The sequence below is a fragment of the Narcine bancroftii genome, chromosome 6 (genome assembly GCF_036971445.1).
Source record: "Narcine bancroftii isolate sNarBan1 chromosome 6, sNarBan1.hap1, whole genome shotgun sequence".
NCBI lineage: Eukaryota > Metazoa > Chordata > Chondrichthyes > Torpediniformes > Narcinidae > Narcine > Narcine bancroftii.
Window position 1 is genome coordinate 127343833 of NC_091474.1, and position 19443 is coordinate 127363275.

Sequence of the window (19443 nt, forward strand, 5' to 3'; positions counted from 1 at the left end):
TTTTATCATTGTTAAGTGGACAGATCTTTGCAGTGCTATCACTTCAAATGATCTTACCTCTCCTTTTGGTCCCGCTAAGCCTCTTGGACCCTGAAGAAAATAATATTAAATTACTTTCATGATAGAAGAACTGGGAAACATGGCCCATTAGCTTGGAAATATGAATGGCAATAGTAAAATATTATTGTGAATTTTTTTTAAAAATTGCGGATTTATGCTGTTTATGAGAACAGACCCCCTGACCATGCTGTCAATCATGATTATGTTGCCTCAGTACTTCTGAGTATATCCACATGAGATCCAAGTTTTTTTAAATTACTGCATTCCACTTTGTTGAAAATAAAACAATACAATTTTAAATGCAACAATATAGAAGTTACCTTTGATATTTTGAAAATATTCTACAATATGAATATATGACTGGGTAATATCTAATATTTTAAAATTAAAGAAACACAAGAAGAATTATTTTTTAATGATAGGATCAAGCGTGTGTGCAGGATCAAGCGGATTTGATGTGTATCAATCACTAATTGATACAGTAACTGCTCTTCTCAGGGTGCCAAGAGAGTGGTAGACTCTGCTCAGGCACACGTAAACCACCTGTGGTGGAACCATTGTATAGCTTTTAGCTCTGTTTGTATGAATGTACTGTATGGGCTGGCCAGCCCCCCTGTACCTGTGACTCCACCCCTCAGAATTTCCATAAAGGCTGTTACATCAGAACCACCCACCTGCCTCAGTATCTGCCTTAGAACCAGGCCAGAAAGATGAGAGACGTGCTGATAATTTATGGTGATCAAAGTCTATTAATCACTACTTTCAGTCTAATGTGGTTAATTGATAGAGCAATACCAGCTTCCCCTCCAAAATATCTCCTGTTGTCTCGGGAAAGCTGCTAACATGTAAAATGGCTCATCCCACCCCAGTCATGCTCTCTTCTCCCTGCTTACAGCAGGCAGAAGATGCATGTACTTGAAAACAGATTCAAGGACCATTTCATCCTCCTGTTATCATTCTTTTAAATGGATCTCTCACAGGCAAAAGATAGTGCCTTTGGACTTTTTTAAAAAACTGTACTTTCCTCACACCTTGCAAAATGTGATCATTTTAACACTATTTCCTACATTGTTATCATATTTATTTGTTAAGACTGTCATATCTGTTGAGTGGGTTGACTTGCCTGGATAGCACACAATATGAAACTTTTTACACTGTTTTGGTTCTTATGAAGATAGACAATTCAATTCTAATCATTTAGATCAAAAGATCCAAGCCAATTTCCAGCAGAGCTTCCTTCTGTAGCACTACAATATCATCTGGCACTTGCTCGTCAACTCTCATGCATTTATTTTCACAACTCTACTCAAAGAAATAAGTTAAAGCAGCCATTTAACCTATCACCATATCTTAGGGGTGTGGGAAGAAACTGAGGCACTGGTAGAAGCATTCAAATTTAACACAGATATGTGCTCATGTTTGAACATCGGTCTCTGGGGGTAGGAGTACTAATTGTTGCACTGTAACACTGATTGCTACAAATACTAAACAAAACAACTAATTGAATGGTCTTCATGGGTTTAAACAAGAAAATAAGCTGATGAGAGAATATACTATTTTTAAGAAAGTTTGCTGATGACACAAAACTGGATAGCATTGTGAGCTAGAAGATGGATGTATAGAGGTTTCAATGACATTCTGGGAGGCTGAGTGAATGGATAAAACGTGGTAGATGGATTTTAATGTGAAAAAAGTGAGATAATCAATTTTGCTAGAAAAACATTAAAAACTTTTTTTAAATGGTCGAGAGTGAAAGGTTTTGATGGTCAAAAGGTTTTGTTTGTCCTTAAACATGAAAGTTAATGTGCAGGTACAGCAAACAATTAGGATACCAACGACAATTTGGTTTAACTGCAAGAGGGCTTGTGTGCAAAAGAAAAGATGCTTAACTTTAATTATTTAGGCCCATGCTGAGACCAAAAATATTCTTGGTTCAGAAGGAATTTTTCATCAGATTGATTCTTGCTTGGTTGTTCGATAAACACAAATGAACCATACAGGCCAATTATCTCTCTGCTTTGGAAGAATCAAGGTTCATTGGAACATACAATTTTTTTTATAGGGCTGACAGGGATTTGGCTGGGTATTTAAATCCAGGGTTCACAGTCTTAAAATAATGAATTGGATATTCAGGACTCATATGGGAAGTCCAAATACTGTAAGTATCAAGAACATCTATTAATATTCAGAGTATCAAGTGGTATTGGTTTAGTGTAGGGAAGTGGTGCTGAGCTAAAGGATAAGCCACAATCTTACTGAATGGAAGAGCAAGCAATGGGACTGAATGTTCTAGTCTTGCTTTTCCTTCTTAAGTTGGTTGCACAGAGCTCTGATCATATTTCATCTGCATGGACTGGAACAATAAAATGGGTGAAGTTGCCAAAATGAGTTCATAGTGTGTTTCCTAGATGGTTTCTTGTAATAGCATGTTCTGGAACCAACCAGAGAAGAGTGCACATTAGACCTGTTATTGGAAACAGAATGGGATTAATTAATGTAGATTGAGGGAAAAAAAAATCATGAATATGCTCAAAGACTCCAAGAATAAATGTGGCATCCCAAAGGAATTCTGAGAATCTCTGACCCCTGATCACTCCAAGTGGAGGAGCATTCCCAGATGGTATTTTGATTCCATGCATTGAGAACACACAGAAACCCTGGATCACCAAACAAACGACTCGCCTGTCTAGCCTGCAAACGCAGCAGATACAATATTGGTCCAATGCTGAGCAGAATCAAATAATTGCTTATCCATAAAAAGTCTAATAATAATAAAAATAATTAATAGGAAGTAAAATATTAACAAAGAGAAATGATCATTTACCTGTAGTCCTGGCATTCCTGGATTTCCTACTATACCCTTGTTGCCCTTTATGAAAGAAAAGGAAAACAATATGACAAACTTGCTCTGCCAGTAAATGTATCAACCAATTAAGGTAAATCTGCAGGTCTAATATTCCTGATAAAAACAAACAATTTAGATACACCATATTTACAATATTTATCTGTCATGGTGAATAATTGGCACATTAATATGCTTAAATACAAAATGCTGCTGTTATAGTTTATCCCCTAGTTACTATTTGGAAATACATTGATATGACTGTGTTCTAATTTCAAGAATGTTTTCAGGAGAGATTAGAAGTGTCATAAAATTAAACTAATTATATAGAGCAACACCATTGTTCTCACCCTATCCCCAGCCTTGCCACTCGCAATCTGGATGATTTGCATCCCTACATGTTAAAATATGTGGAGGAAAGAGACCTGAGATTATTCTTCTTTGGCTTGGCTTTGCGGACGAAGATTTATGGAGGGGTAAATGTCCACGTCAGCTGCAGGCTCGTTTGTGGCTGACAAGTCCAATGCGGGACAGGCAGACACGGTTGCAGCGGTTGCAGGGGAAAATTGGTTGGTTGGGGTTGGGTGTTGGGTTTTTCCTCCTTTGTCTTTTGTCAGTGAGGTGGGCTCTGCGGTCTTCTTCAAAGGAGGTTGCTGCCCGCTGAACTATGAGGCACCAAGATGCACGGTTTGAGGCGATATCAGCCCACTGGCAGTGCAAATATTTATATACACATTTCAAAATAAATAAAAATAGTGCAAGAAAAAGAAAAAAGACAAAGTGAAGTAGTGACTGTGGTTCATTGTTCATTCTGGATGTGAATGGCAGAGGGGAAGAAGCTGTCCTTGTGCCACTGAGTACTTTTCTTTAGACACCTTTACTTTTTCCCTGATAGTAGTGAAACGAAGAAGGTATGGCTTAAGTCCTTGAGGACAGAGGCTGCTTTTTTGAGATACCACCTCTTGTAGATGTCCTCAATGGATTGAATACTGATGCCCTTGATGTCGCAAGCTGACTTAACAACCCTCTGGAGTTTTTTCCTGTCCTGAGCATTGGCATCCCCAATATTAGGCAGAAATCTCATAATGGTACACCTGTAGAAGTTTTCACGCATCTTTGGTGACATACTGAATATCCTCTAACTTCTCACAAAGTATAGCTGCTGGCGAGCCTTCTTCATAATTGCATCGACATAGAGGCTCCAGGACAGATCATCAGAGATGTTGACACCCAGGAATTTGAAGTTCTTGACCCTCTCCACTGCTGACCCCTCAATAAGGATTGGTTCACGTTCTCCTGATTTCCTCTCAAGTCCACAATTATCTCATTTTAGCTAATGTTAAGTGCAAAGTTGTTGTTGTGACACCACTCATCTAGCTAATCTATCTCCATTCTGTATTCTTCCTCATTGTTGTCTGTGATTCTGCTGACAACTCTGGTGTCATTGGCAAATTAGCAGATAACATTTGAATTGTGCCGAGCCACACAGTCATGGGTGTAGAGTGAGTAGAGCAGTGGGTTTAGCACACATCCTTGAGATACGACTTTATGAATCATCAGTGAGGAGGAAACATTGTTTTCAATTTGACCTGTGGTCTTCTGATGAGGAAGTTAAGGATCCAGTTGCAGAGTGGGGTGTAGAGGCTCCAAGTAATGAAGAGTAGTTGGATGAATGAGTTGCTGTTGTTTAGCTGATCCAGAGCTGAGTGGAGTGCCAGTGATATTGCATCTGCTGTGGAGTGCTTGTGATAATAGGCAAATTGCAGTGGGACAGGATCTTTACTTAGATACGTGTTAATTCTGGCCATGACCAAGCTCTCAAAGCATTTTATCACAGTAGATGTGAGTGCTACAGGGTGACAGTCGTTGAGGCAGTTCACTCTGCTCTAACGTACTGCTGCTAACATAGCTGACTGATGATGAATTCTTAGGCTATTATATTTATTTCCCAAATGGTTTTTGATAAGGTAATTCATAATTAAGTTCAAAACATGTGGAATCGGAGAAAGAGAAAGCAAAAAGATAACAGCAACAAAAGAAAAACATCAAGTTGAACAAAGGATGGTGACAGAATAATAAAAGACAGAAGTGAATGATCTGAAATCAGGAAAAGTGCACAATGACATAATAAAATGACAAATTAATTTCAATATTGTTAAAATGTATTTAATTATTTACTTTTTTGTAGAAAGAGTAAGGAAGCCATAACAAACAGTAAAGTACTGAGGCATTTTAGAACTAAAAACCATGTAGATTCAAAACATTTGAGCTTGAAATTCTTCATCGTTTAAGGTAGACACTAAAGAGGCATTGCACGGTTACATGTTTGTCTTTTTTTTTAAATTTTTTTATTTTTCACACCATATACCACATTGACCATGATACATACTTTTTCCTTTTCAAATATATACAGTGCCATTTTCTCCCCCCCCCTCCTCCCATCCCACCCTCCCTACCTCCACACCCCCATCCATTTAAAGTACAAAATCTAGGATACATTAAACCAGTCAAACAATGTTGTCATTCAATAAAAATAAACAAGAAATTCCACTGAGTCAATTCTTTTCATTTCCTTCTCCTTTCGTTAATTTAGGTAGTGAATGTCCTCGGTAGGTTTTCTCTATTGTGTTTCATGTAAGGCTCCCATATTTGTTCAAATATTTCAATATTATTTCTTAAACTATATGTTATTTTTTCATTTCTATATACCATTGTTGTATTTTCAAATTATCTTCCAATTTCCAGGTTGACATAATACATTTTTTTGCTACGGCTAGAGCTATCTTAACAAATCTTTTTTTGTGCACCATCCAAATCAATTCCAAATTCTTTGTTTTTTATGTTACTTAGGAGGAAGATCTCTGGATTTTTTGGTATTTTGTTTTCTGTAATTTTATTTAATATTTGGTTTAGATCTTCCCAAAATTTTTCTACTTTCTCACATGTCCAGATTGCATGAATTGTTGTTCCCATTTCTTTTTTACATCGAAAACATCTATCAGATACTGTTGGGTCCCATTTATTTAACTTTTGAGGTGTAATGTATAGCCTGTGTATCCAGTTATATTGTATCATACGTAACCTCGTATGTAGTGTATTTGTCATCGTTCCAGAACATAATTTCTCCCATGTTTCCTTTTTTATCTTTATATTTAAATCTTGTTCCCATTTTTGTTTAGTTTTACCATTTGTTTCCTCATTCTCCTTTTCTTGCAGTTTAATATACATATTTGTTATAAATCTTTTGATTATCATTGTATCTGTAATCACATATTCAAAGTTACTTCCCTCTGGTAACCTCAGACTGCTTCCTAATTTGTCCTTCAATTAGGATCTCAATTGGTAATATGCCAGCACTGTATCTTGAGTTATATTGTATTTATCTTTCATTTGTTCAAAGGATAATAATCTATTTCCTGAAAAACAATTTTCTATTCTTTTGATCCCTTTTTTCTCCCATTCTCTAAAGGAAAGGTTATCTATTGTAAAAGGGAGTAACTTATTTTGCGTCAATATTAGTTTTGGTCATTGATAATTTGTTTTATTCCTTTCTACATGAATCTTTTTCCAAATATTAAGTAGATGATGTAATACTGGAGAACTTCTATGTTGTACCAATTTTTCATCCCATTTATATAATATGTGTTCAGGTATCTTTTCCCCTATTTTATCTAATTCTAATCTAGTCCAATCTGGCTTTTCCCTTGTTTGATAAAAATCTGATAGGTATCTCAATTGTGCGGCTCTATAATAATTTTTTAAGTTTGGCAGTTGTAAGCCTCCTTGTTTATACCATTCTGTTAATTTATCTAGTGCTATCCTCGGTTTCCCCCCTTTCCATAAAAATTTCCTTATTATTTTCTTTAACTCCTTGAAGAATTTCTCTGACAAGTGTATTGGCAATGCCTGAAATAGGTATAATATCCTTGGGAAAATGTTCATTTTAATACAGTTTATCCTTCCTATTAGTGTTAATGGTAAATCTTTCCAATGCTCTAAATCGTCCTGTAATTTTTTCATTAGTGGATAATAATTGAGTTTATATAGATGGCTGAGATTTTTATTTATTTGTATACCTAGGTATCTTATTGCTTGCATTTGCCATCTGAATGGTGATTCCTTCTTAAATTTTGAGAAATCCGCATTATTCATTGGCATTGCTTCACTTTTATTTACGTTAATCTTGTAACCCGACACTTCTCCATATTCCTTCAATTTCTTATATAATTCTTTTATTGATAGTTCTGGTTCTGTTAAGTATAATATAACATCATCCGCAAATAAACTGATTTTATATTCCTTGTCTTTTATTTTTATCCCTTTTATATTATTTTCTGTTCTTATCAATTCTGCTAGTGGTTCTATAGCTAACGCGAACAATAAGGGTGATAGTGGGCATCCCTGCCGTGTTGACCTGCTTAAGTTAAATTGCTTTGATATATATCCATTTAATGTCACTTTCGCCAATGGCCCCTTATATAATGCTTTAATCCAATTAATATACTTCTCTGGTAAACTGAATTTTTGCAATACTTTGAATAAATCATTCTACTCTGTCAAAGGCCTTCTCTGCGTCTAAAGCAACTGCTACTGTAGGTGCTTTATTTCCTTCTACTGCATGAATTAAGTTAATAAATTTACAAATATTGTCTGTTGTGCGTCTTTTTTTAATAAATCCAGTTTGGTCTAGATTTACCATTTTCGGTACATATTCTGCTAATCTGTTTGCTAATAGTTTAGCTATTATCTTATAATCTGTGTTAAGTAATGATATTGGTCTATATGACGCTGGTGCGAGTGGATCTTTCCCTTGCTTTAGTATTACTGTAATTATTGCTGTTTTACATGAATCTGATAAGCTTTGTGTTTTATCAATCTGGTTGATTACTTCCAGGAGGGGAGGAATTAATAAATCTTTAAATGTTTTATAGAATTCTATTGGGATTCCATCCTCTCCTGGTGTTTTATTATTTGGTAATTTTTTTATTATCTCTTGTATTTCTACTATTTCAAATGGTTCTGTTAATTTATTTTGTTCCTCTATTTGTAATTTTGGTAGTTCAATTTTAGTTTTTTAATTTTAATTTTCCTCTTTTCTTCCCGTTGTTTTCGACTTTTCTCTCTTCGCTGCCATTTTCTTCTCACCTTTATTTTTACTTTATTATAAATTTTAATCTTGTACCTTTGTGCTTTGTGTGTTTTTTTAAAACTTTTCGGGAGAGGGCTGGAATTCCCTGACCGGCCACTACTCCATCACGTGACTCCTCCCCCATGTTTGTCTTGATGCTTGAAGAGTGCAGCTTTTTATGCTGTGATTCCCATGTAAGAGCATTTGCGGATTTAATGTCCTTTGCAACCTAATTTCTTAATTGGTGAAGACCTTGTAACCTTGTATTTCTTATGATTGAGGAGGATAGCATTCATTGGAATACCATTTACAATTTTCTCAGGCTTCAACATGATTCCAACACTAAATATACAACCCCACCCTCCCTCCCCCCCAATCCCCTTTCAATGTTTCAAAGAGACTGTTTCCTTTGTGACTCCCTGGTCCACTATTCTATTCCAAATGACCAGACCTTTTTCCACCATTCAGGAACCTAGGCAGTCTTCACAGTCAAGCAGTGATTCATTTACACTTTTGTTAATATAAACACCTGCATTTGGTGTTCACAATAAGGTCTCCTCTATGTTGGAGAAATCCAATGTCGTTCGTTTGAGTGACTGTTTTGTGGAGTGCCTACATTCAGTCCCCATAAGGTCAGAGCTCTCTGTTGCTCGGAATTTTAATTCTCCATCTCAGAGTTATCAGTCTATGCTTCCTGCACTGTTATAGTGACACTGATTTTAAGTTTGAGAAACAATATGTCAATTACCGTCAGCATAACTTGCAGCTTTCTGCACTCAACAGCAAGTTCTACAACTTGGGTTATTTGCTATCTCTCTCTACATTAGGCCATTTTTGCTGTAAGTCATGCATCTGCAATATAGGCTCAGTTTTTCTCTTAGCGTGAGCATAGCCTGACCTGCTGAATATGACCTGCAAGCATTTTATACCTTTTCACACTTTTTTGTTTGCATCTCACCCTCAAACTGTCCTCATCACTAGTCTTCATTTTTCACTCTATCAGTTCTATTAACCATTGACATTTGACCTCTATAATTCTACAACCTAGTCTCTTCCTATCAAAATATTACCTTTAACCTATTTGCCTCATGTAAATGGAAGTACCATCATGGTTCATGGAGCTCTGAGGCAGCAGGATTAATTGCTGCATCACCAACTCTGCAAGTGCTGTTTTGCTAGGTTTATGTCCATTCTAATTTGTTAGTTTTCTATTAATAGCCCCTATAAAAACAAGTGCAATCAATAAATTCTTCAAGGTCACTGAACAGTGTGGCACAATCTTCTTTGCAGGGAAGACCAGATTACTGCATTACAACAATAACTGAACTTACATAATAAGCAATTCAGATTTAAGAGTTGAAGGCCCACTTGATTACCTGGGAATTCATTTGGTTTTACATGTTTATAAATGATTTTCAACTTAAAATAATGATAATTTATACTGCATTTAGAGTTTATGTTGGTTATGTGATGATATACACGTTTTCTTTAAATAATTAAAGGTTTGCTTAGTGAAATGCTATGGAAAATTTATTTAGTCATTTTATCACCTCTTCTAAAATGGTAATGGTAATTATTGTCATCCTTTCCAGTCCAATATATGCACAAACAATGAATCCAGTTTGTCCAAATGTGTGTGGAAGAAACATAGCCTCCCTGCCTGTCTAGAATGAGTGTATTGCGGGTGATCATATGTCCTCACTGTCTGAAACTGATTTGGCAGTCACATCACCTGTTAATCAAGATTAGACTCCGGTCACCCATTAGTGCACTCCTTGCCATTGGATAATTTAAATAATCTTGGGTCATTATTGGCTAGAAACACTAACACTAACATTCTTTCCCTCTGCCGGACATCGCTCCACGCCAGGTCGCTACTGTGGACATCATTGGAGGAGTTGTGGGTAAGGTCTGCACTACACTGAAGCTGAGCTGTAGTAATGCAATAGATCAATACTTGCAGAGAGCTTCACTCCCATTTTTACAGGGAACCAGGTGTAGGAGTCTCTGTTTGTAGTGTGTGTACGCAAGTGTGTGAGTGTGTCAAGTATAGGTTCATTGTCGGAATCCAACCTAGGTCCGAGGTGAATGTTTATATCATTTTGCAAGTAAAATAGTAATCAATTATCATTTAACGTTCTCCCCTGTTTGTCTCCCATGTGTTAATTAAAGTTACATGTGATTGTAATACGTGTCCAGACTTGTCTTTCTGTGAACCCACCAAACCTGATTTTCTTCCCAATACAACAATTGATGCTGCAAGCAGAGTTCAAAGAGTTTCCATGTGGGAGTAGAAGATTGTACTAATAAAATGTGAGAGATTGTATTAACAAGTGTGTGTGTGTGTGTGTGTGTGTGTGTGTGTGTGTGTGTGTGTGTGTGTGTGTGTGTGTGTGTGTGTACCTGTACACCAACAGGGGTAGCAGGAGGCGACCTACATATAGGGAAGGGACCTGGTGTTGGATTATAAAATCCCTGGGTGGACCGATGACCATCAGGGTTCAGCTATTTGGCAGCGAGGCTGGGAAGCCATGCTATGCCAGTTGATTGGACGACAGGTTGGACCCCCACTGGGAGTTACTGGGGTTTTCCTAGTCTGGGGGTAGATGTGAGGGAGTCCTATGGTTACAAGCTCAACCAGTGACCATGCAGCCCCAGGTCTGCCACGAGGGTACTCTGCTAACCCTCCAAAAGGGGCGGTAGCTGAAAATGGGGGGACATCAGGTGGTGACATATTGGTCATGGTGATATAATGGAGTCCCAGGACTATTCTGCTAAGGAGCTAATTGGATGAGGGGACCAATACTACCAATGGCCAGGCGAATACAGTCATGCTGCTGCTTCAGTTGGGAGATGAGGGGCCCCCCATTTCCTTTCTCTCTCATTGGGAATTGAGTGACCTAGGTGGTCTATCTGACCAATAGATGAATGCTAACATCTTGCAGGTGCCTTCAGAAGGGGTCCATGATGGCATCATCCTATGGGAAGGGGTGGTGACTGCAGTTCAAGCCAGGTTCCCTGCTCTCCTAGAATGGGGCTGATATGACCGGCTGCAGTGGCATAACACTGGGTATCTATGGGGGTGCCCTCAAGCACCACCTCCCAGAGAGCACGAAGATGACTGGTGCTTAATGAGCTGTTTGGTGGCCACTGCATGCCCTGACCTTGGTAGGGTGGTCTTGCCCTCAATGGACTGGCAACCGGGAAGATGGCCCAGGTAGCCATTACCCTTCTGGAGGGATTGGAGTTCATGGAGTGGAGAGCTCCTGCTCAAGTTTTCAGGGCTGAGGTGGTTTAGTGACGTCACCCTGCTGATGACTTACGAAGAGAGAGCATTGCTGAGGAGGTGGGGGGGGGGAAGCTCTGTGGGGGTGGAAATTCCTGTGCACTGCCCACTCTGACCTCAACCAGTTTCTCCTCTGGTCCTCTCCCACTGGAGGTGGCCCCTGCCTAATCTATCTTTTGAGCTGTCCCAATAACCCCCTCCCCCATAGGAGAAGACTACCTACCCTTCAAGCTGTTCCTCTTTTCATTGTGAGGGTCTATGAAGCACTCTTCCAAACAAACTGCTGCGATCCCATTACTGATTCCAGTCATCACACCATCCAGCAACCAGCAAGAAACATGTCACTTATTAAGCAAAGAACTCTTACCAAGAAGACAGCCCAGGAAAATGGGTATCGCTGGGTACATTCTGGATTTATGTCTGCCAGCCTGCCCCCTGTCTCACCATGAGATAGTATGGAGTCGGCCACCTGGGCTCTGTGCTTAGGGATGCGCAAGCCAAGAGAGGGCTCTGACACCTAATGGATGACCTTGCACTGTCTGCTCGCAGATGTTGGTGGTAAGGGTGCTCACATTTGCCAGCCAAGTTGGAGAAACCAGGTACATGAATCAGTGACCAGACAAATTTCTTTCTCTACCCTCCCCTCTGACACAGGGAAGCAGCTCCCCCAGCACCCTGCTCCATTAGAAACACAGCAACTCTATTTGGTCGGGGAGGAACTGGTGAGGCGTTGTCAATGAATTTGATGATGTGTCTTGCCCAGCATATGGAAGGCACTTGTGTATATATATTGATCTGCTTGATTGGTATCATTTTTTTAAAACTCATCTTTTTGTTCATTTTTTCTTTACTTTTTTTATAGTTATAACATGCATATTGATTGTCTTCATAGTGATTGCAGAGTAATGTGACTTACGAGGGGCGGAATATTGTGTGTGGAGGAAACATGACCTCCCTGCTTGTCTGGAATATGTGTATTGTGGGTGGTCATGTGCCCTCCCTGTCTGAAACTTATTTGGATGTCATATCACCTGGCAATCAAGGTTGGACTCTGGCCACCTATTAGTTCACACCTTGCCTTTGGCTAACTTAAATTATCTAGGGTAATTATTGGCTAGAAGCACAGATTAGCACTGTATATAATACCAACACAGAGCACATTCTTTCTCTCTGCCTCATGGTCCAAGCTCTGGACATCGCTCCATGCCAAGTTGCTAGAAGTGTCGCGCGTAAGGTGTGCACTACACTTATGTGGAGCTGTAGTATTGCGATAGATCAATACTTGCAGAGAATTGCACCCCCATTGGTACAGGGAACCGGATGTGTGTAAGAGACCCTATTTGTGTGAGGGTGTTGAGCATATGTTAACTATTGTTGGAGTCCAACCTAGATCTGAGGTGAATGAGTATATTGTTGCTTAACTGAAATAGTAATCGTACCATTTAAAGTTCTCCTGTTTTTCTCCTATGTGTTAATTAAAGTTACATGTGATTGTAGCACTTGTGTCCAGACTCGTCTCTCTGTGATCCCACTGAACCTGATATTCTTCCCAATACAACAATTGATGCTGCAAGCAGAGTTCAAAGAGTTTCCATGTGGTGCTACCACTATGTTGTATAGATGTATATATGTGCTGTATGAGCTCAACCCGTGACTCCTCCCTCCTAGATATCTCCATAAAGACTGTTATGCCCAAACCCCTCCCTCAGTACCTGCCTTGGAACCAGGCCAGCAAGATGCTAGCTGTGCTGTCACTTTAAGGTGATTAAAGCCTATTAATCACGATTTTCTGTCTGATTGTGGTTGGTTGGTAGTACAATTTAATCCCCTTAATTTTAGACCATGGACAAGGTAGTATGGGTGGATAGATTAAAAAAAGGAAAGGATCCTGAGGCCTCAACTAAATTAGACCAGTGGGTGCACTGCCTCAATGCATTCATGAGGCGCAAAGACGTGCAGAGCAAAGAAGACAAGCAGGAAGTGCTTTTTGCTCAAGTTGGTCACCGGGTTTTCCAAGCGATAAGAGACTTTGCTACTTACTCTGAAGTGAAGGAGTTCCTGCAGAAGCAATACCGGGCCCCGACGAACGTCGGGGTATATATATATATATATATATATACACAGTTCCTCTGGGCTGCCAAAAACAAGCGCCAGGTGAGTCGATTGACGAATATATGCAGGCACTATGGCAGCTGGGATGAGCCTGTGACTGCCGAGAAGTCACTGAGGCTGCCCACCTCAAAGGCCTAATACGGGACGCATGCGTGGCCAGGTTCAGCTCTAGCTACATCAGACAGAAGCTCCTAGTAAAGGGAAATCAGAGCCTACAGGAAGTAGTGGACTTGGCTAAATCACTGGAGGCAGTGCAATGAAGTGCCAAAGCATTCTCTTCAGGTAACACAGCCTCCGCCATCTTGGGTCATGGAGTCCCAGGTCACTACTGCCACCATCAAACACCAGAGGCACTACTTCTGTGGGCATGGGAAGCACTCCTGGAAGTGCTGCCCAGTCCAAAGTGCCACATGCTTCACTTGCAGGAGAAAGGACACTACGCAAAAGTGTATAGGTCCCAACCTTTCCCTAGCAGTGCCGCGTGCAGCCGACAAATGTCACCGTCTTGGACCGCCCCACTTCCGACTCCACCTCAGGTATCACTTCTGCTGGCTAGGGTTGGATCGGCGGTGCCCTAGGATGAACAAGCCGGAGCAGCACTACTTCCAGCTCCACTTCCGGCTCCACGGGACAGCACCATGTGTGCACTATGGGAGCGGCCATCTTGGTAAGCGCCCCCAAACCAACACAGTAACGGTCAGACAGGGACCACACACTCGCATCCATCATCCTCGATCAAAACAGTCTGCACCGACTGGCCAAAGCCATGATGAGCATCAAGGTAAACAGCCACCCTATGACCTATTTATTTGACACCAGGTAAGCACTGAGAGCTTCATACACCTGGGTACTGAACAGCAATACTCCCTCATGGTGACCCCGACGAAATGTAAAGATTCCTTGGTCTCTCAATGCCACTCAGGTGAGATCAGTAGCTATTGCAGTGTGACGCTGACTGTGCAGGGCATGGAGTACAGGAACTTTAAGTTCCTGATAATGCTGCACCTCTGCACACCAGTCATACTGAGACTGGACTTCCAGTGCCAGCTCCAGAGCGTCTGCATGCAGTTCAATGGCCCCCATCTGCCCCTCATGGTCTGCAACACCAACCGATCAACGCCCCCTGAACACGGCCTGTGACCTCCCTACCCTCCAGGTCCTACCACTGCCCCTGTTCGAAAACCTCAACCCCGGCCTGTAGCCACTAGGAGCAGACAGTACAGCCCCAGGGACAGAGCCTTCATTAAAGCGGAGGTCAAATGGCTCCTAGTGGAAGGGGTCATAGAACCCAGCACCAGCCCATGGAGAGCCCAAGTAGTGATAATAAAGAGTGGAGAGATACCACGCACGATCATTGACTATAGTCAGACCATAAACCGCTTCACCCTGCTAGACGCCTACCCATTTCCCTGCATCGCCCACACAGTCAACAAGATCACCCAGTTCCAGGTTTTCTCAACCATCAACCTCAAGTCAGCTTATCACCAGCTACCAATCCGGCTGGAGGACAGCCCTTACACTGGCTTTGAGGAATATGGCTGGCTCTACCACTTCCTCCATGCTCCTTTCAGAGTTACCAACAGAGTCTCTGTTTTCCAGAGGGAGATGGATCACATAGCCGATGAATATAGACTCAAGGCCACATTCCCCTCCCTGGACAATGTGACCAGCTGCGCCCATCTGAGTATTAGACAAATCATTAATCTGTTTTAAGGAAAACTGTCCTAGTATTGATCCCAGGTAACTCCACTACACTATTCTTTAAAATCTAAAAATAACCTTTTACAACTACTTATTTCTGTCACTTTGTTTTTTTTTCCATCCATACTGCTTAAATTGCTTTTCAATCCATTTCAAAAGTCAATCGAAATTAAAGTAACAAGCCCCCCCCCCCCACCCGTAATGGAGAGGCAGCATTCACCACTGGGTGGTGCTGCTCCTTTCCTGTTCGAAGGACACACTACCTGCCAATCAATGTCAAAGATTCACCACAAGCCATCAAGGTGACCCTAACGATTGGCCCACCTAAATCACTAGGTGCTGCAGTCCAGGCAGCCTGCCCAGACTCAGCCCTGACCTTCACCCAATTGGCCCAGGTGAATCACGTCAGTTCACCCTTGCTGAGCCCCTGCACTTGGCTTCGAGCCATTAGCCACGATTGGCCCACACTGACCCTTACGAATGGCCCCCAGCTTTGCCTCCAGAACTATAAAGGACCATGTGCCCCTTTATTCTGACTCTTTGGACTCCTCATGGCATGTAAGTAGCATCTTTCACACTGGGTTGGGGTGAGTCTTGAGGCTAGGTAGCAAGAGCCGTGTCCGCACCGGTCAAGGGTTGGTGGCACGTAATATCACCCTGATCTGATTGTTGAATGTGTATGCTCTTGTTACTTCCCGTTTCTGTTGGTTTCCCCTCGTCATCCAAAAGTGTATATTTACCCCCTGTGTATTGAGTGTGTGTTTGTAGAAGTTTGCTTAACCAATCGACCCTGTTGTTTCATTTCCATCCCTGAAATACATGTGTGCTTTGTACCTCCACTTTGTTCTGGTTCTTAACTTGTGGGTCCCACACGAACCCAAACAACACACCCTCCCTTGCACCCAAACAGAAAATCACTATTCACTTAAATAACTACAATGACCAGCTGTACTCCAGGTCGAAGTTTGCATAAAATTGTATTCTTTAACATAATTGCAGGTGTTGCCAGATGGCATCTTAAGTCTGGGTTTTACTTAAATACTGGCAAGAATCTTCCACCTAAAATGTTCTCTCAGTTTCGTTACTCACAGCTGGTGCCAGACCTGTTGAATGTTTCCACTATTTTTCTTTGAGATTTTCCAGTCTACTGTTCATAGACCCCCAGTCCCCCAACAAGGTTGAGGAGTTTTCATATTGGCTAGACTGCTTCCAGGCTTACCTGAACGCGATCAGGAATGTCTTCCACACAGACAAGCTCCGGAGGACAGCACTCATCTCCAGGGTAGGGATGAAGGGATATACAGTTGTCCGAGACTGGCTGACATACGATACTGAAGGCCTGCTACATGAAGGCCCTGAATGAGGTCCTAGCGAGGCACTGGCTCGCCCTACACCGTCAACGCCCCGGCAAGTTAATTGATGACTACCTGCTGGATCTGCAGACACTGGCTAAGAAGTGCAGGTATGAGGCCACTTCGGGCTGCGTCTGGGAAGATGAAAAGATCCGGGACACCCTAGTCACAGGGGTCCGCTCGAGGTATGTGAGACAGCGACTGCTCAAGACAGGAAGAAGGACCTCACTAGCCACGTTGAGCTGGCCAAATATCTGGAACAGGCCAGTCTCGAGAATGACGACCTTGAGGCCAGCAAACTTGCACTCTTGGGTGAGCACCTCCGAGGGCCAGCTGCTCCCGCTACGGCAGCCCCAACTCTAACGGCTGCTGCTTCCCGAGCTCGGGAATGCTTTTTCTACAGCAAGGGTCAGCACCCCCGTGCCTGCTGCCTGACCAAAGACTTGGCGTGCTCCAGCTGTGGGAAGAAGGGACATTGGGCAAGGGTCTGCTGCATGAAGGGAGGTTCGGGAAAGTCCATGCCTGTACCATTCCTGGATCCGATTCCAGCTCCAAGTTGTCTGTGCTGGACTCACCCGAGATCGCCTGCTGTGCAACCCTCTGCCTAAGGAAACGTAGCGAAAAGGCCAGACGGCCATCTTCCAGTGGTCTGATTTTGAATTCAGAGCCATCATTATCGTCAGGGGAGGAAGGAGAGTGGCCACCTTGCTGTGCCATGAGGTCGGCACCATCTTACCTGCACTGGCCGACTCAGAATGGAGGGGGCTACTCGAGGGAAGAACATGGTGTCTCCAGCAACCTGGCATCACTGGTCCTCGACCAGGAGCCGGTGAAGGTAAACGAACATTGGACCAAGTGCCTGAGTGACACAGGCTCCACAGAACGTTTCACAGACTCACAGACTGTCTGAGCTTTTATCTATGCTACAAGGTCAACACTCAGGACCAGAAGAGTGACAGAGAGAATCACTATAGTCTCCCTCCCTCACCATTGACGTGATCTACTGGAATTGATGACTGAAGAGGGCACGCAATATCTTTGAGGACCCCTACCACCCTGCACTCAGCATCTTTCAGTTGCTCCTGTCGGGAAAGAGATATGAGCCAGCATCACCAGGCTGAGAAACGGCTTCATCCCATGAGCAGTAGGAATGCTGAACGACCAAAGGAACTTCTCATCAGAGACTATAATAATCATTAAACAATATTTATTTAATTTCAGATATGTATATTTGTCCTGCATATGTATTGTTTGTCTGCATATGTGTTATGTCTGGTCATGTGTCTGCATGCTTTTCACAAGAGGACAGGAGAATGCTGGTTTGTTGGGTTCTATTTATGCAATTCGATGATAATAAACAAACTATTTGACGCATTGTAACGCAACTCTGGCATTTACTTCCATATTGTTGGTCTATTTGCTGTATGAGTTGAATTTCATGGATAGCACCCACAGTATTTCAGTGCTCATGACAGTAAACAATTTCATTCCATAATTTAACATGAATAAAATTCCATAAAATATCTATATTTTAATTTCAATTGCATTCAGAGGCATAGCAAAATGGCTCCATTCTTGATCACTATTACATAGTCAATCTGATAACGTTAAGTACAAACATTTTAAGGAATGATCCAATTGGAATTCTCACAATTAATGTGAAGAAATGGTTATAATAATTATTATAAAGTTTATTTCTTGATTGCTTAGTTCAATATTCACACAGGATTCACAGAGTGTGTTCTCCAATTTCAATTATTTTACATAATTTGAATTGTTAGTATTAAATGATTTGTAATGATGAAGAAAATTTAGAATTACCTGCTTGCCCTGGATACCAGCATTTCCTTTGGAACCCTGAAATAAAGAAATGTAACTTTAGTAAAGGAGCTTCATTTGACACATGATTAATGGTTTGACCATCCTTTTCAGAACCCAGATCTCTCCATGAATTGCACAGGCCATTATTTCATAATATTCAACTCATGACTGCTTATGATAAATTGTCTGATAATTATTGACACGTAGCTTGTGTAACTCCTTTCCCGTGCACTCTACTTGCCAAATGGATAACTTTGTCAAAGTATGAATGTTGTATATTCCCTATGTCATTGATTTCTAAAACCTGTCCATTCTCTAAACTCTACTACAATGACCCACCAGGAACACTACTGTTGTTTCCTCTTGTGGATGAGATTTGACTTTCTATATTGCTCTGGAAGTTCCCTCCAGGACTCACTGTATATACTTCGTGTCTTCCTCTGTATCCTGCAAAACATAATAAAGCCCTTCTTGCAAGTTTCTAGGAAATGGGTAACAGGTGGAACAGGAGAAGGAAGAGGATGAAAACGACCTGAAGGAAAATCAGCACCAGTCATAGAAGGAAGCTTGGCAAAGTACTGGAGAAACCCTCTCTAGATACGATTCAAGATTCCTTTGTCATGTAATAAGACAGGTGTACTATTGCATGAAACCTGTCTGCAGGCAGATTCACCATCAGCAGAAATTGCTGGGCTCTTCTTACAGTCTGAAAAAGAGAAGCAAAAGAGAGCCCCCCAGAGTTACCGAGTGTCCATGGATTTGCTGCTAGCGCTCCCACAGCCTCCGCAACCACACAGAGTCTTGCCTAAATCATTGGAAAACCGAGCTCCATATCCAAACCTCTGACACAATCAGAAAGTTTACAGCATCTCTTGAACCCCGGTTCCGATATCTGGTAACCCTTCAGCTAGCCTTCAGTAGTCCACAGCCTGCTGTGAGCACTTTGACTGTGGTTGCCAGCAGCCCACAGCCTGCATAGGTTTCTCACCTTGAGTTGTAGGCATATGAGGACACTTTGGTTAAGGGGGTCAGAGGGGTTGATTTGCCTGCACTAAATCTAGGGACAGGTGAGGAGGGTTGGGGGGAAAAAATGGCGAGGGAGGGAGAAATGGGGAGCAGAGAGGGGAGAAGCGGGGACCAG

General features: G+C 41.6%; 1 protein-coding gene across 7 annotated transcripts in view; it reads right to left on the reverse strand.

The window, feature by feature from the left end:
- LOC138736468 (collagen alpha-1(XXI) chain-like) overlaps window positions 1-19443 on the reverse strand; it is a 330315-nt gene that overhangs the window by 81970 nt on the left and 228902 nt on the right. For all 7 annotated transcript variants that reach the window (XR_011340296.1, XR_011340298.1, XR_011340295.1 and 4 more), the window contains 3 exons: window positions 18303-18338; window positions 2885-2929; window positions 58-90 (listed from right to left, as the gene is read on the reverse strand). Coding sequence is in view for 1 of the 7 variants with exons in the window: in XM_069886041.1 (XP_069742142.1) it covers window positions 58-90; window positions 2885-2929; window positions 18303-18338 (114 nt within the window). In the remaining 6 variants the exon portion in view is untranslated. The remainder of the gene's footprint in view (window positions 1-57; window positions 91-2884; window positions 2930-18302; window positions 18339-19443) is intronic.